This window comes from Salvelinus alpinus, chromosome 19 (assembly GCF_045679555.1).
Source record: "Salvelinus alpinus chromosome 19, SLU_Salpinus.1, whole genome shotgun sequence".
Lineage (NCBI taxonomy): Eukaryota > Metazoa > Chordata > Actinopteri > Salmoniformes > Salmonidae > Salvelinus > Salvelinus alpinus.
In genome coordinates, this window is record NC_092104.1 from 1,275,239 (window position 1) to 1,301,973 (window position 26,735).

General features: G+C 44.3%; 1 protein-coding gene across 10 annotated transcripts in view; it reads right to left on the bottom strand.

Moving 5' to 3' along the window:
- Positions 1-26,735, bottom strand: part of rufy3 (RUN and FYVE domain containing 3) — a 51,252-nt gene that overhangs the window by 11,045 nt on the left and 13,472 nt on the right. For 5 of the 10 annotated variants that reach the window (XM_071352012.1, XM_071352007.1, XM_071352009.1 and 2 more), the window contains exons 2-11: positions 25,315-25,488; positions 23,003-23,120; positions 18,145-18,246; positions 17,814-17,937; positions 15,371-15,435; positions 14,185-14,323; positions 13,948-14,040; positions 10,594-10,680; positions 9,991-10,158; positions 9,761-9,858 (exon numbers count right to left, since the gene is read on the bottom strand). In XM_071352012.1, the coding sequence (XP_071208113.1) occupies positions 9,761-9,858; positions 9,991-10,158; positions 10,594-10,680; positions 13,948-14,040; positions 14,185-14,323; positions 15,371-15,435; positions 17,814-17,937; positions 18,145-18,246; positions 23,003-23,120; positions 25,315-25,488 (1,168 nt within the window). Of the gene's footprint in view, positions 1-84; positions 3,687-9,760; positions 9,859-9,990; positions 10,159-10,593; positions 10,681-13,947; positions 14,041-14,184; positions 14,324-15,370; positions 15,436-17,813; positions 17,938-18,144; positions 18,247-23,002; positions 23,121-25,314; positions 25,489-26,735 lie in introns of those variants that run through there. The other 5 variants (XM_071352015.1, XM_071352017.1, XM_071352008.1 and 2 more) reach the window with 3 other exon arrangements.

Sequence of the window (26,735 nt, forward strand, 5' to 3'; positions counted from 1 at the left end):
CTAAAAATAAAAACTAGGATACGTCAAAAAGGAAGCGAAGTGAACAAAGACTCCTCCTCCCATCATCCAGAAGCAGACCAGAAGTTTTGTATTGAATATGTTTTTATTATGCTAGTATTGACTACAGTTGACAGCTAAGGTAAATAGATCAACATACATGGCATTTCCTTTTAAACTTGCTTTTCTCTGGGAATACTTTAGCATTCTCATTCTGACCTTTCACACAACCAGTACATCCTGCTGATTTGGGTTGCTGTTCAACGGTAGATGTGCTGTTCGGTGCTCTGAGATTCCCAAAAACAAAATGTATATATATATATATCTTTAGCAGTAAGACCTTGTTAAACCCATCGGTAGGCAATAGAACAACGATGATCTGAATGCTAAAGATGATTATTTTGTTTTGATGAAATTCAGATTAGAGGAGGAAGCAGATTAGAGGAGGAAGCAGATTAGAGGAGGAAGCAGAACTACAACCTGTGTGTACTGTATGGAGTCAGACGTCATTATACTATAATTACTGTGTTATGTTTCAGGAGCCCAGATCTTTTTTAACCTTTGGGGTTTAGACTTGAGTTGGGCTTGGTGGCTGGTCTAAGGACCGATGTCTGTAGGGCTGCTCTTAGACCATAGGCTGTACACCGGAGCACTATACATTCCTATGGTATTTACAGTGGGGTCCTACATTATTGACACCTTTGATAAAGATGTGCAAAAGTGACTATACATAATAAATAAGTGACTACATATTAAATAATTAAAATATTGAGATATTGTATGCAACAAAAATAGATATTTTAAACTAATTTAAAATTCGCTCAGAAAAATAGATTTTGTTTAAACAAGTATTTTTTTCTCAAAAAGGTAGGGGTCAAAATTATTACCACCCTGTTTTCAATAGGGAAGTGGGATACAGTCAGGCTGCCCTTTTGAATTCAAATCAGATGTTTTCAATGGGTTTCACATCCAGAGACTGGCTACTGGCTAGAGTTCCATGATGTCACTGACCTTAACAAGGGCTAGAGTTCCATGATGTCACTGACCTTAACAAGGGCTAGAGTTCCATGATGTCACTGACCTTAACAAGGGCTAGAGTTCCATGATGTCACTGACCTTAACAAGGGCTAGAGTTCCATGATGTCACTGACCTCAACAAGGGCCTCAGGACCAGTGGAAGCAACATCTTCTATGTTCATGTCATCTGACCAGAGCACCGGTTACAATCCAAGTGCAAATGTCGTTTATCAAACTCCCGACGTTTACATTTGTTGGATGACAGGAACATAGAGCACCTTGGCCACACACCAGTGGTGGGTTTGGTGTCTAAATGAGAATGTATGAGCAGAAAATAAACCCGTAACTACTGTACAATATTCATGGTGGATCTTTGATGTTTTGGGGCTATTTTGCTTCCTCTGGTCAATAGCATCATGACATGTAACCAGTACCAGGACATTTTAGCCAAAAACCTGGCTGCATCTGACAGGAGACTGGAACAAGACCACAAGTGGATCTTCCAGCAAGACAATAACCCCAAGCACACGACAAAATCCACTAAGAAATGGTAAATTAGCCACAAAATAAAATAGATTACTTGTTAAACAAAATGTCATTCTCTGAGCAATTGTATATTTGTATAAAATAATCCATTTTTTTGGACTATACAATATAGCTCAGTATGATTTATTTTATACGGTAATTAGTGCTCATCTTACTGAAGCGTGTCAATACTTTCAGACCCCATTGTATCTATATAGTAAACGGCTCTGAGGTATAGCCTACGGGGTCCTTATAGCCTACGGGGTCCTTATAGCCTACGGGGTCCTTATAGCCTACGGGGTCCTTATAGCCTACGGGGTCCTTATAGCCTAAGCTTAGGACCTATGCTACCGTTGGCAGAGATGGGCTATATTTCTGTTACATGTATTTGAAATATGTGTTTCAATTACTTAAGTATTTCGTAAATTTGTATTTCACCGGCCTAAACTGTAACGAGATACTTTCGAAAGATGTAATTTGTATTTTTGAAAATACAAAATACTTTTCTATACCATTTATTTTAATAGCGATTCATCGATTTTGTGTCTCCTTTCTTCCTGAATTGGTATCAGTAGTCTGATGGCACTACGGTGTGATGAGAACGTCTGCTGAATGAACTAAACATACGTGTATATGTAAAAATGAAGAATTGCAAAGCATGCTGAGTATTATTTGAATGAGCTCCGCCCCAGAAAAAAAAAGGAAAAATAATAATACTACCCAGTGTGCTTTGCAGTTCATTTTGGTCACTCAAGCCTTCCGCATCCTTCGGTTTGGCTGGCGCCTGGCTAAACTAGTGTGCTCGCATACCTCCTTAAGTCCTTTCCTTGAAAAACGAGGGAAAAAAAGTGGCAATAGTACTGTTTGTCCATCTTAAGATGCCGTAGCCACTTCCTCAAAATAGTTCGAATGGATCTAAGATAACTCAAGAAATCCGTCATTGGCGTTTTTTGCCGAGGAGATCCTAGTCCCGCAATTTTAGAAAAAAACAGCCCAAAATGTCATCATAATATACATGCATGAACCGTCCGAAGCGTTTGGGAAGGGAAGCATACGGACGCCTTTACAGTCAGTTCAACTAAGGTAGATAACAACATATCACAGTAAAACGTTTCTGGAACAATTGCTGAGGATGTTGTTGCTGTTCAGACCGCCTACTTGCAAATGTATTTCTGTATACAAATACAAAATACATGTATTTTAAGTATTTTGTCGTTTATTTTTGATACATTGATCTTTATGGTATTTTGTCATTTTTTGCCAATTCTTGACTGTAGGGGGCTTCAGGGAGTCGATTTACAAGAAACAACGGCATCCAATTTATATTTTTTCAGAACAGTACACCTCTCTCTTCCCGAAAACATTTATTACATGTGGGGGGGGATCTGATATCTTTATTCGTTTCGGAATGAACCCAAGCTAAAGTCCTGAAACCCAGCGAGCAGAGTGGAGCCCCCTCTGCACTGCTAGTATACCAACGTAAAAACACACGGAAGAACAGAAAACACACGGAAGAACAGACAACGAGGCCGTCTCAGTCAGGAGAGTAGAGGTTTAGGAAAGAAAATGTAATTTAACACTAGAGAAGGAAAGGAACCGTAACAGATGTCATACCAAAAAAAATAAGTAACCTAGTTAAAGGGATAGTCCAGGATTTTGGCAATGAGGTCCTTTATCTACTTCCCTACAGTTAGATGAACTCGGGGATACCATTTTTATGTCTCTGTGTGCAGTTTGAAGAAAGTTGCTAACTAGCATTAGCAGAATGACTGGAAGTCTATGGTATATGCTAGCAGACCCGATAGCGTTCCAGTCATTGCCCTAACGCTAGTTAGCAATTGCGCTAGCGCTACTTTGCAACTTCCTTCAAACTGAACACAGAGACATACAAAATGGTATCCACAAGTTCATCTAACTCTGTGAAGTAGATAAAGGACCTCATTGCCAAAATCCTGAAGTATCCCTTAAAGTCATTTCTATATTATGCAAATATTGTTTTTCTGATTTGGATCAGGGTTTATGAAACTATGATGTGGGTGTCATTCTGAGGAACAGAGGAGAGGGCGGGGGGGGACTACTGCTGCTTCTGAAGCAGCTTCTCTGCGTTGGAACTCAAGCTTCTGGCCTGCTTCACACAGTCTTCCTCACTGTGAGGAGGAGATAGCGGAGGAAGAGGTAAAGAACCAAGAAATTAAAGGGATGGAGAAATGGAAAGATAAAAGAAAGTAGCGGTGGATAGAACAGAAAGAGAGTGAAAGAAGGTAGTTATTAAGCCCTGAAAAGAACACATGTTTAGATTAGATCTGAGAGTCTAAAACACTGGCAAGAGTCTGTCCAAAGCATTGTCAGATTCTCTCTCAATCCAGGATTGGTCTTCATCTGGGTCCATGAAATCCATCCCAAATGCTTTGGGTAAACTCCAGTCCTATTATTCTGAGTAGTAGACTGCTGGTGTAGAGTAGTGTAGACTACCGGTGTAGAGTAGTGTAGACTACCGGTGTAGAGTAGTGTAGACTACCGGTGTAGAGTAGTGTAGACTACCGGTGTAGAGTAGTGTAGACTACCGGTGTAGAGTAGTGTAGACTACCGGTGTAGAGTAGTGTAGACTACCGGTGTAGAGTAGTGTAGACTACCGGTGTAGAGTAGTGTAGACTACCGGTGTAGAGTAGTGTAGACTACCGGTGTAGAGTAGTGTAGACTACCGGTGTAGAGTAGTGTAGACTACCGGTGTAGAGTAGTGTAGACTACCGGTGTAGAGTAGTGTAGACTACCGGTGTAGAGTAGTGTAGACTACCGGTGTAGAGTAGTGTAGACTACCGGTGTAGAGTAGTGTAGACTACCGGTGTAGAGTAGTGTAGACTACCGGTGTAGAGTAGTGTAGACTACCGGTGTAGAGTAGTGTAGACTACCGGTGTAGAGTAGTGTAGACTACCGGTGTAGAGTAGTGTAGACTACCGGTGTAGAGTAGTGTAGACTACTAGTGTAGAGTAGTCTAGACTACTGGTGTAGAGTAGTGTAGACTACCGGTGTAGAGTAGTGTAGACTACCGGTGTAGAGTAGTGTAGACTACCGGTGTAGAGTAGTGTAGACTACCGGTGTAGAGTAGTCTAGACTACTGGTGTAGAGTAGTGTAGACTACTGGTGTAGAGTAGTGTAGACTACCGGTGTAGAGTAGTGTAGACTACCGGTGTAGAGTAGTCTAGACTACTGGTGTAGAGTAGTGTAGACTACTGGTGTAGAGTAGTGTAGACTACCGGTGTAGAGTAGTCTAGACTACTGGTGTAGAGTAGTGTAGACTACTGGTGTAGAGTAGTGTAGACTACTAGTGTAGAGTAGTGTAGACTACCGGTGTAGAGTAGTCTAGACTACTGGTGTAGAGTAGTGTAGACTACTGGTGTAGAGTAGTGTAGACTACCGGTGTAGAGTAGTGTAGACTACCGGTGTAGAGTAGTGTAGACTACCGGTGTAGAGTAGTGTAGACTACCGGTGTAGAGTAGTAGACTAAAGTAGTCAGGGCTCTCAATGAACCATTTTCACTGGTGCTCCCAAATGTAAAAAGTTAAATCACAACAGAAAACGTAGGCGCACCAGAAAAGCCGATATTGAATTGATTGATGAAGTCTATATTGAATTGATTGATAAAGCCGATATTGAATTGATTGATGAAGTCTATATTGAATTGATTGATGAAGTCTATATTGAATTGATTGATAAAGCCGATATTGAATTGATTGATGAAGCCGATATTGAATTGATTGATAAAGCCGATATTGAATTGATTGATAAAGCCGATATTGAATTGATTGATAAAGCCGATATTGAATTGATTGATAAAACCGATATTGAATTGATTGATAAAGCGGATATTGAATTGATTGATAAAGCCGATATTGAATTGATTGATAAAGCCGATATTGAATTGATTGATAAAGCCGATATTGAATTGATTGATAAAGCCGATATTGAATTGATTGATAAAGCCGATATTGAATTGATTGATAAAGCCGATATTGAATTGATTGATGAAGCCGATATTGAATTGATTGATAAAGCCGATATTGAATTGATTGATAAAGCCGATATTGAATTGATTGATAAAGCCGATATTGAATTGATTGATAAAGCCGATATTGAATTGATTGATAAAGCCGATATTGAATTGATTGATGAAGCCGATATTGAATTGATTGATGAAGCCGATATTGAATTGATTGATGAAGCCGATATTGAATTGATTGATAAAGCCGATATTGAATTGATTGATAAAGCCGATATTGAATTGATTGATAAAGCCTATATTGAATTGATTGATAAAGCCGATATTGAATTGATTGATAAAGCCTATATTGAATTGATTGATAAAGCCTATATTGAATTGATTGATAAAGCCTATATTGAATTGATTGATAAAGCCTATATTGAATTGATTGATAAAGCCTATATTGAATTGATTGATAAAGCCTATATTGAATTGATTGATAAAGCCTATATTGAGCCTATATGAAATGTAGCTACTTTTGAAGCACATGCTATGTGCTAGAAACAAATGACCCTTTTAAAACATTGTTTATGTTGATACAAAAACCTGACATTTGAAATTAAAGTTATTTGTGGAATATAAGGTTTCCACATTGTGAAGAAAAAAAAAAAAAAACTATTTTCCTATTGAGATGCAGTACATTTAAATGGAACACTGTCTCTTTAAGAACATCAGGTTTGTGAGTGACATCACAAGAGAGATCAGTCATTCCTTTATTGCAGTGGTCAGTAACATTTTCTGAGTCAAAATGTAAGCTGAGATCTACTGGTCTAATAAAACATGTAAAAACACATGACTTATTCAAACCAGTTCTGTAGCAATGAGGTTTTGTGCAGTAAGCTATAGGCCCAATACATTATCACCGCAAATTGGCTATGCTTGAATTGCTCTGCCAATGTTTTTATTCTCAGACCATTTAACTTGAGATACCAGTAATAGATAGACAATTAGACAATTATTCTATTACTTGTGAGGCACAGCTGAGTGAGCATAAATTACATTTTTTATTTTAATGGACTGATGGTGCCTGCATCTGATGGACAGTTTAAACAGAGGGAGGGAGAGAGCAGCAGAGGATCTTCCTCTCACCATCTGTCCCTCCCTCCACTGAAACTGACCAAAAGAGGGACACTGTCTTCCAGCTGACTGCGAAACTCGAGTCGCATTATTTTGACTAAGATATCGCCGGAGAAGAAGGCTGATGTTTTACGTGTTGATGATTACCGACAACGACGAGACAGCCTATAGGGAGGTCAGAGACCTGGCAGGGTGGTGCCAGGACAACAACCTCTCCCTCAACGTGACCAAGACAAAGGAGCTGATTGTGGACTACAGGACAAGGAGGACCGAGCACGCCCCCATTCTCATCGACGGGGCTGTAGTGCAGCAGGTTGAGTGCTTCAAGTTCCTCGGTGTCCATATCACCAACAAACTAACATGGTCCAAGCACACCAAGACAGTCGTGAAGAGGGCACGACAAAACCTATTCCCCCTCAGGAGACTGAAAAGATTTGGCATGGGTCCCCAGATCCTCAAAAGGGTCTACAGCTGCACCATCGAGAGCATCCTGACTGGTTGCATCACTGCCTGGTATGGCAACTGCTCGGCCTCCTACAGCAAAGGCACTACAGAGGGTAGTGCGAACGGCCCATTACATCACTGGGGCCAAGCTTCCTGTCATCCAGGACCTCTATACCAGGCGGTGTCAGAGGAAAGCCCAAAAATTGTCAAAGACTCCAACCACCCTAGTCATAGACTGTTCTCTCTGCTATCGCACGGCAAGCGGTACCGGAGCGCCAAGTCTTGGTCCAAGAGGCTTATAAACAGCTTCTACCCCCAAGCCATAAGACTCCTGAACATCTAGTCAAATAGCTACCCAGACTATTTGCATTTCCCCCCCCCTCTTTTACCCCGCTGCTACTCTCTGTTGTTATCATCTATGCATAGTCACTAATAACTCTACCTACATGTACATATTACCTCAACTAACCGGTGCCGCCGCACATTGACTCTGTATCAGTACCCCCCTGTATATAGTCTCGCTATTTTACTGCTGCTCTTTAATTACTTGTTACTTTTATTTCTTATTCCTATTTTTTTAAACTGCGTTGTTAGTTAGCGGCTCGTAAGTAAGCATTCCACTATAACACCTGTTGTAGTATGTGACTAATAAAATGTGATTTGATATTTCTGCCTCAATGCACAAATTCCTGTTGTTACTCCTATGACCAGAGAAAGTGAAATATTCCTCGATATTAAAAAGACAAGTCGCTAATAATAACAAGTGGAGGTTATCGCTATACATTCATCTGCAGCGGGAATAGGGAGACCACGCATTTTATGGCTCATAAATATATTGTCAGTGTTGAAAAACAACAAACATGAACTTACTCATAAAAACAGCAGCTCGTTGCTGAATTCGTTGACAGTCTCTAGGACTGGTTTTAAACTTCATTTTTTTTTAAATCTCAGAGTATCACATTTTCTGTGCGTTCAAGGAAACTGCAGACACCGTAATCTGAACCATCTGATTGGCCAGCCATAGGCCTATAGGTGCACTTGATTTGTTTTCCGGGCCCGGGTCGTATGACACTCAGGCAGCGGTACAGTGAAGCCCGGGTCTTATGACACTCAGGCAGCGGTACAGTGAAGCCCGGGTCGTATGACACTCAGGCAGCGGTACAGTGAAGCCCGGGTCTTATGACACTCAGGCAGCGGTACAGTGAAGCCCGGGTCTTATGACACTCAGGCAGCGGTACAGTGAAGCCCGATCTTAACAACAACTATTCTGGGTGGTAGTTTTTCCTAGTCTCACTGGTGCGCCCGAATAAATATTCCAGGTCTCACAGCAAAATATTTAGGAGCATATGCAACTAAACTATTCACACTTTAGAGCCCTGAGTGTAGAGTAGTGCACTTTAGAGCCCTGAGTGTAGTGTGTAGTGCACTTTAGAGCCCTGAGTGTAGTGTGTAGTGGAGTGCACTTTAGAGCCCTGAGTGTAGTGTGTAGTGCACTTTAGAGCCCTGAGTGTAGTGTGTAGTGCACTTTAGAGCCCTGAGTGTAGTGTGTAGTGCACTTTAGAGCCCTGAGTGTAGTGTGAAGTGGAGTGCACTTTAGAGCCCTGAGTGTAGTGTGTAGTGGAGTGCACTTTAGAGCCCTGAGTGTAGTGTATAGTGCACTTTAGAGCCCTGAGTGTAGTGTGTAGTGCACTTTAGAGCCCTGAGTGTAGTGTGTAGTGCACTTTAGAGCCCTGAGTATAGTGTGTAGTGCGCTTTAGAGCCCTGAGTGTAGTGTGTAGTGGAGTGCGCTTTAGAGCCCTGAGTGTAGTGTGTAGTGGAGTGCACTTTAGAGCCCTGAGTGTAGTGTGTAGTGCACTTTAGAGCCCTGAGTGTAGTGTGTAGTGCACTTTAGAGCCCTGAGTGTAGTGTGTAGTGCACTTTAGAGCCCTGAGTGTAGTGTGTAGTGCACTTTAGAGCCCTGAGTGTAGTGTACTTTAGAGCCCTGAGTGTAGTGTGGAGTGGAGTGCGCTTTAGAGCCCTGAGTGTAGTGTGTAGTGCACTTTAGAGCCCTGAGTGTAGTGTGTAGTGGAGTGCACTTTAGAGCCCTGAGTGTAGTGTGTAGTGGAGTGCACTTTAGAGCCCTGAGTGTAGTGTGTAGTGCACTTTAGAGCCCTGAGTGTAGTGTGGAGTGGAGTGCGCTTTATAGCCCTGAGTGTAGTGTAGTGCGCTTTAGAGCCCTGAGTGTAGTGTGTAGTGGAGTGCGCTTTAGAGCCCTGAGTGTAGTGTGTAGTGGAGTGCGCTTTAGAGCCCTGAGTGTAGTGTGGAGTGGAGTGCACTTTATAGCCCTGAGTGTAGTGTGGAGTGGAGTGCGCTTTAGAGCCCTGAGTGTAGTGGAGTGCGCTTTAGAGCCCTGAGTGTAGTGTGGAGTGGAGTGCACCTTCGAACCCCGAGTGTAGAGTAGTGCACTTTAGAGCCCTGAGTGTAGTGTGTAGTGGAGTGCGCTTTAGAGCCCTGAGTGTAGTGTGGAGTGGAGTGCACTTTAGAGCCCTGAGTGTAGAGTAGTGCACTTTAGAGCCCTGAGTGTAGTGTGTAGTGCACTTTAGAGCCCTGAGTAGTGTGGAGTGTAGTGCACTTTAGAGCCCTGAGTGTAGTGTGTAGTGTGAAGATGGGGTTCCCTCCCACCTGATCTCTAGCTGTTTTATAGTCCCAGCCATCTGATTGGTCTTCTCCTCTAGGCGACTGATGACCTCACTCTTCTGCTTGGCGCTCACCTCCGAGCTCTGTGGACGCCAGGGTTGGGATCAAGTACACTTCAATTCACTTAACTGAAATTCCAATACCCGTGTCGGTCTTTGTAAAAATAATAATACGTTTCTACAGAGCCTCTCTCACACCCAAGGCGCTCCGTGTACCTGGGACTTCTGCGCCAGCTGCAGGTTGAGGGTCCGCAGATCATCTAGCTGTTGTCGGAGCTCCACCAGAGCATCCTGTTTCTCACACATATCCGTCTCTAACATCTTCATAGACAGCTCCATTTCCTGCTTCATACCAATCTGAACCTCCAACTCCTTCTCTACATCCTGGAGGGAGAGAGGAATGAATGAGCGAGAGGGAGAGACGGAGGGAGAGGGGGAGACGGAGGAAGGACAGATGAATGAGGGAGAGGGGGGGGTGTAGTGTACTTTAGAGCCCTGAGTGTAGTGTGGAGTGGAGTGCGCTTTAGAGCCCTGAGTGTAGTGTGTAGTGCACTTTAGAGCCCTGAGTGTAGTGTGTAGTGGAGTGCACTTTAGAGCCCTGAGTGTAGTGTGTAGTGGAGTGCACTTTAGAGCCCTGAGTGTAGTGTGTAGTGCACTTTAGAGCCCTGAGTGTAGTGTGGAGTGGAGTGCGCTTTATAGCCCTGAGTGTAGTGTAGTGCGCTTTAGAGCCCTGAGTGTAGTGTGTAGTGGAGTGCGCTTTAGAGCCCTGAGTGTAGTGTGTAGTGGAGTGCGCTTTAGAGCCCTGAGTGAGAAACTGACCAATCGTAGCAGAGTTTCCTCCTTCAGTTGTTTGCGTGCCTCCCCCAGCACCTGGCCGTCTGCCAAGCCGTCCCCTGACCGGGACGCCTGGACATCATGGAGCACATTACACAACGCAATTATTACACACTACATATCACAGTTATAAAGCTTTATAAAAAGACACGTCACACATTCACCCTCCATACAGCCAGGTACACCCTACTACAACATACAGCCAAGTACACCCTACTACAACATACAGCCAAGTACACCCTACTACAACATACAGCCAGGTACACCCTACTACAACATACAGCCAAGTACACCCTACTACAACATACAGCCAAGTACACCCTACTACAACATACAGCCAAGTACACCCTACTACAACATACAGCCAAGTACACCCTACTACAACATACAGCCAAGTACACCCTACTACAACATACAGCCAAGTACACCCTACTAGAACATACAGCCAAGTACACCCTACTACAACATACAGCCAAGTACACCCTACTACACCATACAGCCAAGTACACCCTACTACAACATACAGCCAAGTACACCCTACTAGAACATACAGCCAAGTACACCCTACTACAACATACAGCCAAGTACACCCTACTACACCATACAGCCAAGTACACCCTACTACAACATACAGCCAAGTACACCCTACTACAACATACAGCCAAGTACACCCTACTACACCATACAGCCAAGTACACCCTACTACAACATACAGCCAAGTACACCCTACTACAACATACAGCCAAGTACACCCTACTACAACATACAGCCAGGTACACCCTACAACATACAGCCAAGTACACCCTACTACACCATACAGCCAAGTACACCCTACTACAACATACAGCCAAGTACACCCTACTACAACATACAGCCAAGTACACCCTACTACACCATACAGCCAAGTACACCCTACTACACCATACAGCCAAGTACACCCTACTACAACATACAGCCAGGTACACCCTACTACACCATACAGCCAAGTACACCCTACTACAACATACAGCCAGGTACACCCTACAACATACAGCCAAGTACACCCTACTACACCATACAGCCAAGTACACCCTACTACAACATACAGCCAAGTACACCCTACAACATACAGCCAAGTACACCCTACTACACCATACAGCCAAGTACACCCTACTACAACATACAGCCAGGTACACCCTACAACATACAGCCAGGTACACCCTACAACATACAGCCAAGTACACCCTACTACAACATACAGCCAGGTACACCCTACTACATACAGCCAGGTATACCCTACTACTACATACAGCCAGGTACACCCTACTACAACATACAGCCAAGTACACCCTACTACAACATACAGCCAAGTACACCCTACTACAACATACAGCCAAGTACACCCTACTACATACAGCCAGGTACACCCTACTACATACAGCCAAGTACACCCTACTACAACATACAGCCAAGTACACCCTACTACAACATACAGCTAGGTACACCCTACAACATACAGCCAAGTACACCCTACAACATACAGCCAAGTACACCCTACTACACCATACAGCCAAGTACACCCTACTACAACATACAGCCAGGTACACCCTACAACATACAGCCAGGTACACCCTACAACATACAGCCAAGTACACCCTACTACAACATACAGCCAGGTACACCCTACTACATACAGCCAGGTATACCCTACTACTACATACAGCCAGGTACACCCTACTACAACATACAGCCAAGTACACCCTACTACATACAGCCAGGTACACCCTACTACATACAGCCAAGTACACCCTACTACAACATACAGCCAAGTACACCCTACTAAACCATACAGCCAAGTACACCCTACTAAACCATACAGCCAAGTACACCCTACTACAACATACAGCCAAGTACACCCTACTACAACATACAGCCAGGTACACCCTACTACAACATACAGCCAGGTACACCCTACTACAACATACAGCCAGGTACACCGTACTACAACATACAGCCAGGTACACCCTACTACAACATACAGCCAGGTACACCCTACTACAACATACAGCCAGGTACACCCTACTACAACATACAGCAAGGTACACCCTACTACAACATACAGCCAGGTACACCCTACTACCACATACTGCCAGGTACACCCTACTACCACATACAGCCAGGTACACCCTACTACAACATACAGCCAGGTACACCCTACTACAACATACAGCCAGGTACACCCTACTACAACATACAGCCAGGTACACCCTACTACAACATACAGCCAAGTACACCCTACTACAACATACAGCCAGGTACACCCTACTACAACATACAGCCAGGTACACCCTACTACAACATACAGCCAGGTACACCCTACTACAACATACAGCCAGGTACACCCTACAACATACAGCCAGGTACACCCTACTACACCCTACAGCCAAGTACACCCTACTACACCCTACAGCCAAGTACACCCTACTACAACATACAGCCAAGTACACCCTACTACAACATACAGCCAAGTACACCCTACTACAACATACAGCCAAGTACACCCTACTACAACATACAGCCAGGTACACCCTACTACAACATACAGCCAGGTACACCCTACTACAACATACAGCCAGGTACACCCTACTACAACATACAGCCAGGTACACCCTACAACATACAGCCAGGTACACCCTACTACAACATACAGCCAGGTACACCCTACAACATACAGCCAGGTACACCCTACTACAACATACAGCCAAGTACACCCTACAACATACAGCCAGGTACACCCTACTACAACATACAGCCAGGTACACCCTACAACATACAGCCAAGTACACCCTACAGCCAAGTACACCCTACTACAACATACAGCCAGGTACACCCTACTACAACATACAGCCAAGTACACCCTTCAACATACAGCCAAGTACACCCTACAGCCAAGTACACCCTACTACAACATACAGCCAAGTACACCCTACAACATACAGCCAGGTACACCCTACTACACCCTACAGCCAAGTACACCCTACTACAACATACAGCCAAGTACACCCTACTACACCCTACAGCCAAGTACACCCTACTACAACATACAGCCAAGTACACCCTACAACATACAGCCAAGTACACCCTACTACACCCTACAGCCAAGTACACCCTACTACAACATACAGCCAAGTACACCCTACAACATACAGCCAGGTACACCCTACTACACCCTACAGCCAAGTACACCCTACAGCCAAGTACACCCTACTACAACATACAGCCAGGTACACCCTACTACACCCTACAGCCAAGTACACCCTACATAAGAGATGTTTCTAAACATGTTGAGGGGTGGACAACCTTGCGACTGGACTCCAGCTGGTAGGAACTCTCCTCCTTGACTCGTTCTACGTCCTCTTGTAGGGTGATGATCCTGTTGTTGGCTACTGCAAGCTGGACAGACACCAGGTTACAAACATACATTACTAATGTTGGCTACTGCAAGCTGGACAGACACCACAGCAGTGGGATTTGAGCACCTGTCAGCCCCATAGTGTAGTGGCAGATGGTAGAAATGAGAAGGTGGTAGAAACTAACCACCTCTTCAGTGAGCTTGGTGTTGGACTTCTCCATGGTGTCCACTTTGACCTGCAGGTTGTTGACTGAAGCACTCAGGTGTCTGTTGAGCTCCTCAACATAGTTCTTCTGGTCCAGGATGGCTGTGATCTGTCCATCCCTGGAGGGAGACAAGAGGGGAAATAGAAAATATGTGGTAAGCAGAAAACGCCTCGTTGAAACACGCAGCAACTAACAGACCGAGGATCTCACTAGGGCCCTGTCTCCTTCCAGAGTGATGTTTAGACTGAGGCTCTCACTAGGGCCCTGTCTCCTTCCAGAGGAGGGATGTTTAGACCGAGGCTCTCACTAGGGCTCTGTCTCCTTCCAGAGGGATGTTTAGACCGAGGCTCCGACTAGGGCCGTGTCTCCTTCCAGAGGGATGTTTAGACCGAGGCTCTCACTAGGGCCCTGTCTCCTTCCAGAGGGATGTTTAGACCGAGGCTCTCACTAGGGCCCTGTCTCCTTCCAGAGGGATGTTTAGACTGAGGCTCTCACTAGGGCCCTGTCTCCTTCCAGAGGGATGTTTAGACTGAGGCTCTCACTAGGGCCCTGTCTCCTTCCAGAGGGATGTTTAGACCGAGGCTCTCACTAGGGCCCTGTCTCCTTCCAGAGGGATGTTTAGACTGAGGCTCTCACTAGGGCCCTGTCTCCTTCCAGAGGGATGTTTAGACTGAGGCTCTCACTAGGGCCCTGTCTCCTTCCAGAGGGATGTTTAGACCGAGGCTCTCACTAGGGCCGTGTCTCCTTCCAGAGGGATGTTTAGACCGAGGCTCCCACTAGGGCCCTGTCTCCTTCCAGAGGGATGTTTAGACCGAGGCTCTCACTAGGGCCGTGTCTCCTTCCAGAGGGATGTTTAGACCGAGGCTCTCACTAGGGCCCTGTCTCCTTCCAGAGGGATGTTTAGACCGAGGCTCTCACTAGGGCCCTGTCTCCTTCCAGAGGGATGTTTAGACCGAGGCTCTCACTAGGGCCGTGTCTCCTTCCAGAGGGATGTTTAGACCGAGGCTCTCACTAGGGCCCTGTCTCCTTCCAGAGGGATGTTTAGACCGAGGATCTCACTAGGGCCCTGTCTCCTTCCAGAGGGATGTTTAGACCGAGGCTCTCACTAGGGCCGTGTCTCCTTCCAGAGGGATGTTTCCTCAAGGTGAGGAGAGGAGGAACTCACCCTTCTACCGTCTTGCTGCTGTGACCCCCGTCCTTAAGATACATGGAGAAGTCTATCACCCCGACCTGGAAACAGGAAACAGACACTGGTATTAACACTTCAGTTAGGAAGAGAAACACAGGATCAAGGTTCTACAGTAGAAAACTAGCTGTCTGGATCAATCTGACACTTTTATAAAAGATGTGGACTGTCCCGGTCAAATAAAGGTAATACAGCGGCTTTGGAAAGTATTCAGAACATTTTATTATGTTACAGCCTTTTTTATTTTTTTTATATATAAAAAAATCTTCAGCAATCTATACTCAATACCCCATAAATGACAAAGTGAAAACAGGTTTTTAGAAATACCTGATTTACATAGGTATTCAGACCCTTTGCTACTAGACTCGAAATTGAGCCGCATTCTGTGTCCATTGATCATCCTTGAGATGTTTCTACAACTTGATTGGAGTTCACCTGTGGTAAATTTAATTGATTGGACAAGATTTGGAAAGGCACACACCTGTCTATATAAGGTCCCACAGTTGACAGTGCATGTCAGAGGAAAAACCAAGCCATGAGGTTGAAGGAATTGTCTGTAGAGCTCCGAGACAGGATTGCGTCGAGGCACAGATCTGGGGAATGGTACCAAAACATTTCTGCAGCATTGAAGGTCCTCAAGAAAACAGTGACCTCCATCATTCTTAAATGGAAGAAGTTTGGAACCAGCAAGACTCTTCCTAGAGCTGGCCTCCCGGCCAAACAGCAATTGGGGGAGAAGGGCCTTGGTCAGGGAGGTGACTAAGAACCCGATGGTCACTCTGACAGAGCTCCAGAGTTCCTCTGTGGAGATGGGAGAAACTTCCAGAAGGACAACCATCTCTGCAGCACTTCATCAATCAGGCCTTTATCTTAGAGTGGCCAGACGGAAGCCACTCCTCAGTAAAATGCACGACAGCCCACTTGGAGTCTGCCAAAAGGCCCCGAAAGGACTCTCAGACCATGAGAAACAAGATACGTGGATTGTGTATGTGTGCCATTCAGAGGGTGAATGGGCAAGACAAAATATTTAAGTGCCTTTGAACAGGGTATGGTAGTAGGTACCAGGCGCACCGGTTTGTGTCAAGAACTGCAAAGCTGCTGGGATTTTCACCCTCAACAGTTTCCTGTGTGTATCAAGAAATGGTCCACCACCCAAAGGACATCCAGACAACTTGACACAACTGTGGGAAGCATTGGAGTCAACATGGGCCAGCATCCCTGTGGAACGCTTTCAACACCTTGTAGAGTCCATGTCCTGATGAATTGAAGCTGTTCTGAGGGTTAAAGGGGGGGAGCAACTCAATATTAGGATGGTGTACTTGTATAGTACTGTATTCTGTGTACTGTAACTACACCGTAAATATACAGTGTACTGTAACTACACCGTAAATATACAGTGTACTGTAACTACACCGTAAATATACAGTGTACTGTAACTACACTGTAAATATACAGTGTACTGTAACTACACTAAATATACAGTGTACTGTAACTACACTGTAAATGTACAGTGTACTGTAACTACACTGTAAATGTACAGTGTACTGTAACTACACTGTAAATGTACAGTGTACTGTAACTACACTGTAAATGTACAGTGTACTGTAACTACACTGTAAATGTACAGTGTACTGTAACTACACTGTAAATGTACAGTGCACTGTAACTACACCGTAAATGTACAGTGCACTGTAACTACACCGTAAATGTACAGTGCACTGTAACTACACCGTAAATGTGCAGTGCACTGTAACTACACCGTAAATGTACAGTGCACTGTAACTACACCGTAAATGTGCAGTGCACTGTAACTACACCGTAAATGTACAGTGTACTGTAACTACACCGTAAATGTACAGTGCACTGTAACTACACCGTAAATGTACAGTGCACTGTAACTACACCGTAAATGTATAGTGCACTGTAACTACACCGTAAATGTACAGTGTACTGTAACTACACCGTAAATGTACAGTGTACTGTAACTACACCGTAAATATACAGTGTACTGTAACTACACCGTAAATATACAGTGTACTGTAACTACACCGTAAATATACAGTGTACTGTAACTACACTGTAAATATACAGTGTACTGTAACTACACCGTAAATATACAGTGTACTAACTACACCGTAAATATACAGTGTACTGTAACTACACCGTAAATATATAGTGTACTGTAACTACACCGTAAATATACAGTGTACTGTAACTACACTGTAAATATACAGTGTACTGTAACTACACTGTAAATATACAGTGTACTGTAACTACACTGTAAATATACAGTGTACTGTAACTACACTGTAAATATACAGTGTACTGTAACTACACTGTAAATATACAGTGTACTGTAACTACACTGTAAATATACAGTGTACTGTAACTACACTGTAAATATATAGTGTAGAACATCAACCTGTGAGTCCAGGTCTTCTCCCTTCATACAGAGGTTGGCATCGATGACGTTCAACCCAACCAGCAGCCCGGCGATCACGGCTCCCTCCTCCTCCATCATGAGCGCATTGGCCTCGTAGAACTCACTGTTAACGCACACACCATTGGCCTCGTTAAACAACACACACACACACACACACACACCATTGGCCTCGTTAAACAATACTGTTAACACACACACACACCATTGGCCTCGTTAAACAACTCACTGTTCACACACACCATTGGCCTCGTTAAACAACTCACTGTTCACACACACAACTCGCTGGCAACGCATGCTCAGACACACACACCTGAGCAGGTCCTTCCTGTTGATGATGGTCTTCATGTAGTCTGACAGCTTCTTCTGCATCAGGGCCAATCGCAGCCAGGCCCGCCCTCTTCCTAACGGGGTTCTGGTGAGTGACAGAGATTTACACCAATCAGATATCAATACACACTGTGCATTAGCCATGGCAAAAATGCATAGAATTGCAGGACATTTGCTTCAAAAGAGAAATAAATTCTCAGCTCAATGTAAACATTTGTAGAATTGTATCTCTACGCCACCAATATACAGTTCAAGTCGTATAGTTTACATAGGTTGGAGTCATTAAAACTCATTTTTCAACCACTCCACATATTTCTAGTTTTGGCATCTACTTTGTGTCATGCACAAAGTAGATGTCCTAAGTCATTTTTCCAACAATTGTTTACAGACAGATTATTTCACTGTATCACAATTCCAGTGGGCCAGAAGTTTACATACACTAAGTTGACTGTGCCTATAAACAGCTTGGATAATTCCAGAAAATGATGTCATGGCTTTAGAAGCTTCTGATAGGCTAATTGACATCATTTGACATCATTTGAGTCAATTGGAGGTGTACCTGTGGATGTATTTCAAGGCCTACCTTCAAACTCAGTGCCTCTTTGCTTGACATCATGGGAAAATCAAAAGAAATCAGCCAAGACCTCAGAAAAAAAATGATAGACCTCCATAAGTCTGGTTCATCCTTGGGAGCAATTTCCAAATGCCTGAAGGTACCACGTTCATCTGTACAAACAATAGTATGCAACTATAAACACCATGGGACCACGCAGCCGTCATACTGCTCAGGAAGGAGACGCGTTCAGACTACGGTTTGCAACTGCACATGGGGACAAAGATCGTACTTTTTGGAGAAATGTCCTCTGGTCTGATGAAACAAAAATAGAATTGTTTGGCCATAATGACCATCGTTATGTTTGGAGGAAAAAGGGGGAGGCTTGCAAGTCGAAGAACACCATCCCAACCGTGAAGCACGGGGGTGGCAGCATCATGTTGTGGGGGTGCTTTGCTGCAGGAGGGACTGGTGCACTTCACAAAATAGATGGAATCATGAGGGAGGAAAATTATGTGGATATATTGAAGCAACATCTCAAGACATCAGTCAGGAAGTTAAAGCTTGGTCGCAAATGGGTCTTCCAAATGGACAATGACCCCAAAGAAACTTCCAAAGTTGTGGCAAAGTGGCCTAAGGGACAACAAAGTCAAGGTATTGGAGTGGCCATCACAAAGCCCTGTGTGTGCGAGCAAAGAGGCCTACAAACCTGACTCAGCTACACCAGCTCTGTCAGGAAGAATGGGCCAAAATTAACCCAACTTATTGTGGGAAGCTTGTGGAAGGCTACCCCATAACATTTGACTCAAGTTAAACAATTTAAAGGCAATGCTACCAAATACTAATTGTGTATATTTACTTCTGACCCACTGGGAATGTGATGAAAGAAAATAAAAGCTGAAATAAAATAATTCTCTCTACTACGACGACATTATAGGGAGACGCTCTACTACGACGACATTATAGGGAGACGCTCTACTACGACGACATTATAGGGAGACGCTCTACTACGACGACATTATAGGGAGACGCTCTACTACGACGACATTATAGGGAGACGCTCTACTACGACGACATTATAGGGAGACGCTCTACTACGACGACATTATAGGGAGACGCTCTACTACGACGACATTATAGGGAGACGCTCTACTACGACGACATTATAGGGAGACGCTCTACTACGACGACATTATAGGGAGACGCTCTACTACGACGACATTATAGGGAGACGCTCTACTACGACGACATTATAGGGAGACGCTCTACTACGACGACATTATAGGGAGACGCTCTACTACGACGACATTATAGGGAGACGCTCTACTACGACGACATTATAGGGAGACGCTCTACTACGACGACATTATAGGGAGACGCTCTACTACGACGACATTATAGGGAGACGCTCTACTACGACGACATTATAGGGAGACGCTCTACTACGACGACATTATAGGGAGACGCTCTACTACGACGACATTATAGGGAGACGCTCTACTACGACGACATTATAGGGAGACGCTCTACTACGACGACATTATAGGGAGACGCTCTACTACGACGACATTATAGGGAGACGCTCTACTACGACGACATTATAGGGAGACGCTCTACTACGACGACATTATAGGGAGACGCTCTACTACGACGACATTATAGGGAGACGCTCTACTACGACGACATTATAGGGAGACGCTCTACTACGACGACATTATAGGGAGACGCTCTACTACGACGACATTATAGGGAGACGCTCTACTACGACGACATTATAGGGAGACGCTCTACTACGACGACATTATAGGGAGACGCTCTACTACGACGACATTATAGGGAGACGCTCTACTACGACGACATTATAGGGAGACGCTCTACTACGACGACATTATAGGGAGACGCTCTACTACGACGACATTATAGGGAGACGCTCTACTACGACGACATTATAGGGAGACGCTCTACTACGACGACATTATAGGGAGACGCTCTACTACGACGACATTATAGGGAGACGCTCTACTACGACGACATTATAGGGAGACGCTCTACTACGACGACATTATAGGGAGACGCTCTACTACGACGACATTATAGGGAGACGCTCTACTACGACGACATTATAGGGAGACGCTCTACTACGACGACATTATAGGGAGACGCTCTACTACGACGACATTATAGGGAGACGCTCTACTACGACGACATTATAGGGAGACGCTCTACTACGACGACATTATAGGGAGACGCTCTACTACGACGACATTATAGGGAGACGCTCTACTACGACGACATTATAGGGAGACGCTCTACTACGACGACATTATAGGGAGACGCTCTACTACGACGACATTATAGGGAGACGCTCTACTACGACGACATTATAGGGAGACGCTCTACTACGACGACATTATAGGGAGACGCTCTACTACGACGACATTATAGGGAGACGCTCTACTACGACGACATTATAGGGAGACGCTCTACTACGACGACATTATAGGGAGACGCTCTACTACGACGACATTATAGGGAGACGCTCTACTACGACGACATTATAGGGAGACGCTCTACTACGACGACATTATAGGGAGACGCTCTACTACGACGACATTATAGGGAGACGCTCTACTACGACGACATTATAGGGAGACGCTCTACTACGACGACATTATAGGGAGACGCTCTACTACGACGACATTATAGGGAGACGCTCTACTACGACGACATTATAGGGAGACGCTCTACTACGACGACATTATAGGGAGACGCTCTACTACGACGACATTATAGGGAGACGCTCTACTACGACGACATTATAGGGAGACGCTCTACTACGACGACATTATAGGGAGACGCTCTACTACGACGACATTATAGGGAGACGCTCTACTACGACGACATTATAGGGAGACGCTCTACTACGACGACATTATAGGGAGACGCTCTACTACGACGACATTATAGGGAGACGCTCTACTACGACGACATTATAGGGAGACGCTCTACTACGACGACATTATAGGGAGACGCTCTACTACGACGACATTATAGGGAGACGCTCTACTACGACGACATTATAGGGAGACGCTCTACTACGACGACATTATAGGGAGACGCTCTACTACGACGACATTATAGGGAGACGCTCTACTACGACGACATTATAGGGAGACGCTCTACTACGACGACATTATAGGGAGACGCTCTACTACGACGACATTATAGGGAGACGCTCTACTACGACGACATTATAGGGAGACGCTCTACTACGACGACATTATAGGGAGACGCTCTACTACGACGACATTATAGGGAGACGCTCTACTACGACGACATTATAGGGAGACGCTCTACTACGACGACATTATAGGGAGACGCTCTACTACGACGACATTATAGGGAGACGCTCTACTACGACGACATTATAGGGAGACGCTCTACTACGACGACATTATAGGGAGACGCTCTACTACGACGACATTATAGGGAGACGCTCTACTACGACGACATTATAGGGAGACGCTCTACTACGACGACATTATAGGGAGACGCTCTACTACGACGACATTATAGGGAGACGCTCTACTACGACGACATTATAGGGAGACGCTCTACTACGACAACATTATAGGGAGACGCTCTACTACGACGACATTATAGGGAGACGCTCTACGACGACATTATAGGGAGACGCTCTACTACGACGACATTATAGGGAGACGCTCTACTACGACGACATTATAGGGAGACGCTCTACTACGACGACATTATAGGGAGACGCTCTACTACGACGACATTATAGGGAGACGCTCTACTACGACGACATTATAGGGAGACGCTCTACTACGACGACATTATAGGGAGACGCTCTACTACGACGACATTATAGGGAGACGCTCTACTACGACGACATTATAGGGAGACGCTCTACTACGACGACATTATAGGGAGACGCTCTACTACGACGACATTATAGGGAGACGCTCTACTACGACGACATTATAGGGAGACGCTCTACTACGACGACATTATAGGGAGACGCTCTACTACGACGACATTATAGGGAGACGCTCTACTACGACGACATTATAGGGAGACGCTCTACTACGACGACATTATAGGGAGACGCTCTACTACGACGACATTATAGGGAGACGCTCTACTACGATGACATTATAGGGAGACGCTCTACTACGACGACATTATAGGGAGACGCTCTACTACGATGACATTATAGGGAGACGCTCTACTACGATGACATTAGTTAGTCAGTCGAAGGTCTTACTTGAGTCCTGGCAGGTCTTTGACGCTGGCAGTGATCTCTCCAGCCTCAGGGGTGAGTTTCTCCACCAGCTCCAAGGCCCCCCAGAAAGACTTGTTCTGCCCCAGGAACGTCTTCTTGGCTGAGGGGGGGGGGGGGGGGGGGGGGGGGGGGTCGGTAGAGGAAGGGGGTTTGAGGACAAGCAGATGACTGGTGTTAGGCAGAGGGTCTGGGTTAAGACCAAGAAAGTTTCCTTTTTTACGCTTAAAACCTCTGGCCTAAACAGGGCACTCTTCTTCTAAGTTGCCTAAATGTACAAAACCAATAACTTGTAGTGGTCACATTCATACAATGCCTTCAGTAAGTATTCATACCCCTTGACTTATTGCACATTTTTTGTTGTGTTACAGACGGAATTCAAAATTGATTAAAAACATTTTTTTTTTTTTTTATCGTCACCCATCTACACACAATACTCCAAAGTGAAAACATGGTTAGAGATTTTTTCTAATTTATTGAAAATTAAACGGAATCTATATCTAATTTTCATAATTATTCACACCCCTGAGTCAACACATGTTAGAAGCACCTTTGGCAGCAATTACAGCTGTGAGTCTTTCTGGGTAAGTCTCGAAGAGCTTTGCACACCTGGTTTGTACAATATTTGCACATTATTCTTTTTTAAATTCTTTAACCTCTGACAAGTTGGTTGTTGATTATGATAGACAGCCATTTTCAAGTCTTGCCATACATTTTCAAGGCAATTTAAGTCAAAACTTGTAACTAGGGAACATTCAACATCAGGAACATTCAACATCGTCTTGGTAAGCAACTCCACTCTAGACTTGGCCTTGTGTTTTAGGTTATTGTCCTGTTGTAGGTGAATTCATTTCCCAGTGTCTGGTGGAAAGCAGGCTGAACTAGGTTTTCCCTGTGCTTAGCTTTATTCCGTTTCTTTGTATCCTAAAGAATTCCCTTGTCTTTGCTGATGACAAGCATACCCATAACATGATGCAGCCACCACCATGCTTGAAAATATGAAGTGTAGTACTCAGTGATGTGTTGTGTTGGATTTGCCCCAAACATTAAGCTTTGTATTCAGGACATAAAGTTAATTTCTTTCCCACATTTTTTGCAGTGTTACTATAGTGCCTTGTTGCAAACAGGATGCATATTTTGGAAAATTTGTATTCTGTACAGGCTTCCTTTTTAGGTTAGTATTGTGGAGTAACTACAATGTTGTTGATCCATCCTCAGTTTTATATCACAGACATTAAACTCTGTAACTGTTTTAAAGTCACCATTGGCCTCATGGTGAAATCCCTGAGCGGTTTCCTTCCTCTCTGGCAACTGAGTTAGGAAGGACACCTGTATCTTTGTAGTGACTGGGTGTATTGATACACCATCCAAAGTGTAATTAATAACTTCGTCAAAGCCATTCATTGCTCAAAGGGATATTCAATGTTTGCGTTTTTATTTTCACCCATCTACCAATAGGAGCCATTCTTTGCGAGGCATTGGAAAACCTCCCTGGTCTTTGCTGTTGAGTCTGTTTGAAATTCACTGAGGGACCTTATAGATAATTGTATGTGTGGGGTACAGAGATGAGGTAGTCATTCAAAAACAATCACACTAAACCCTATTATTGCACATAGAGTGAGTCTATGCAACTTATGTGACTTGTTAAAACACGTTTTTACTCCTGAACTTATTGAGGCAATAACAAAGGGGTTGAATACTTATGGACTCAAGACATTTCAGCTTTGAATTTTTTATTAATTTGAAACATAATTCCTTTGACATTAACGGGGTATTGTGTGTGTAGGCCAGTGACACAAAATCTGAATTTAATCCATTTTAAATTCAGGATGTAAGACAAGAAAATGTGGGAAAATTCAAGGGGTGTGAATACTCTTCGAAAGCACTGTACATCCTTGGCTTGAGAATCATTATCATAACTGTATAGGTCCAGCAGGGATACGACTATTATAAAGATTACTGCAAAGGAGGAGAACAAACAGATCTGGGATCAGATTGTCACGCTAAACGAGTTGGTAAGAGAGAACAAACAGATCTGGGACCAGATTGTCACGCTAAACGAGTTGGTAAAGAGAGAACAAACAGATCTGGGACCAGATTGTCACGCTAAACGAGTTGGTAAAGAGAGAACAAACAGATCTGGGACCAGATTGTCACGCTAAACGAGTTGGTAAAGAGAGAACAAACAGATCTGGGACCAGATTGTCACGCTAAACGAGTTGGTAAAGAGAGAACAAACAGATCTGGGACCAGGCTAGAAACAAACAATAACATAGGTAGCTGTAACATCTCCTTACTTTTGAGTCCGTGTTTGAGGCAGTGCTCCATGACCACGAAGAACTGCTGTAGAGGAGCGTAGTCCGAGTCCAGGGTTCTGCCCAGGTTCAGGGCCGACTCAATCAGACCCTTGATGCTCAGCTTAGCCATGTTCATCAGGTTCAACCGCTCGATGGCTATAGGGTCCTTCGGATCTGGACAGAGAGGGACAAAGGAGGCAGAAGACATAGGAGAGAAAGAGATTTGAGCAACAAACACCCTGGTACAAAGTACATCGGTCACCATGGCAACAGCTGAAAGCAGAGCATATCAAAACTGAGAAGGGAAGGTGACCTGCTACCAATAGACAGAGAGAGAGAGAACCTACTGTCACGTCAACCTGCTACCAATAGACAGAGAGAGAGAGAGGACCTACTACCAATAGACAGAGAGAGAGAGAGGACCTACTACCAATAGACAGAGAGAGGACGTCTCTGCTCCCAATAGACAGAGAGAGAGAGGACGTCTCTGCTCCCAATAGACAGAGAGAGAGAGGACGTCTCTAGTACACAAATTGAGCGAATTCCTTCCTACAAATATAATGGTATCTGGCTTGATGACAAACTGTCATTTAAAAAACATGTCACTGAGCATAATGAAATGAAAATCAAAAGGAACATAAAACTAAACATCCCAACTACGATCTGACAAACAATACTTCAAATCAGTAATAGAACCCAGTGCCCTCCATCCTTGAGAAGTTTCTACAACTTGATTGGAGTCCACCTGCGGTAAATCCAATTGGTTGGACATGATTTGGAAAGGCACACACCTGTCTATATAAGGTCCCACAGTTGACAGAGACTGGTGCACTTCACAAAATAGATGGCATCATGAGGTAGGAAAATGATGTGGATATATCGAAGCAACATCTCAAGACATCAGTCAGGAAGTTAAAGCTTGGTCGCAAATGGGTCTTCCAAATGGACAACGACCCCAAGCATACTTCCAAAGTTGTGGCAAAATGGCTTAAGGACAACAAAGTCAAGGTATTGGAGTGGCCATCACAAAGCCCTGACCTCAATCCTATAGAAAATTTGTGGGCAGAACTGAAAACGCGTGTGCGAGCAAGGAGGCCTACAAACCTGACTCTACCTTCTTGCTCTTTGTGCTGTTGTCTGTGCCCAATAATGTTTGTACCATGTTTTATCCTGCTACAATGTTGTGTTGCTACCATGTTGTGTTGCTACCCTGCTGTGTTGTCATGTGTGGCTGCCTTACAACATAAAGAGACCTAAGACAACAACATAGCGATGTCTCTCTTGTCGTGATGTGTGTTTTGTCCTATATTTTTAATCCCAGCCCCCGTCCCCGCACGAGGTCTTTTGCCTTTTGGGTAGGCCGTCATTGTAAATAAGAATTAGTTCTTAACTGCCTAGTTAAATAAAAGGTTAAATTAAAG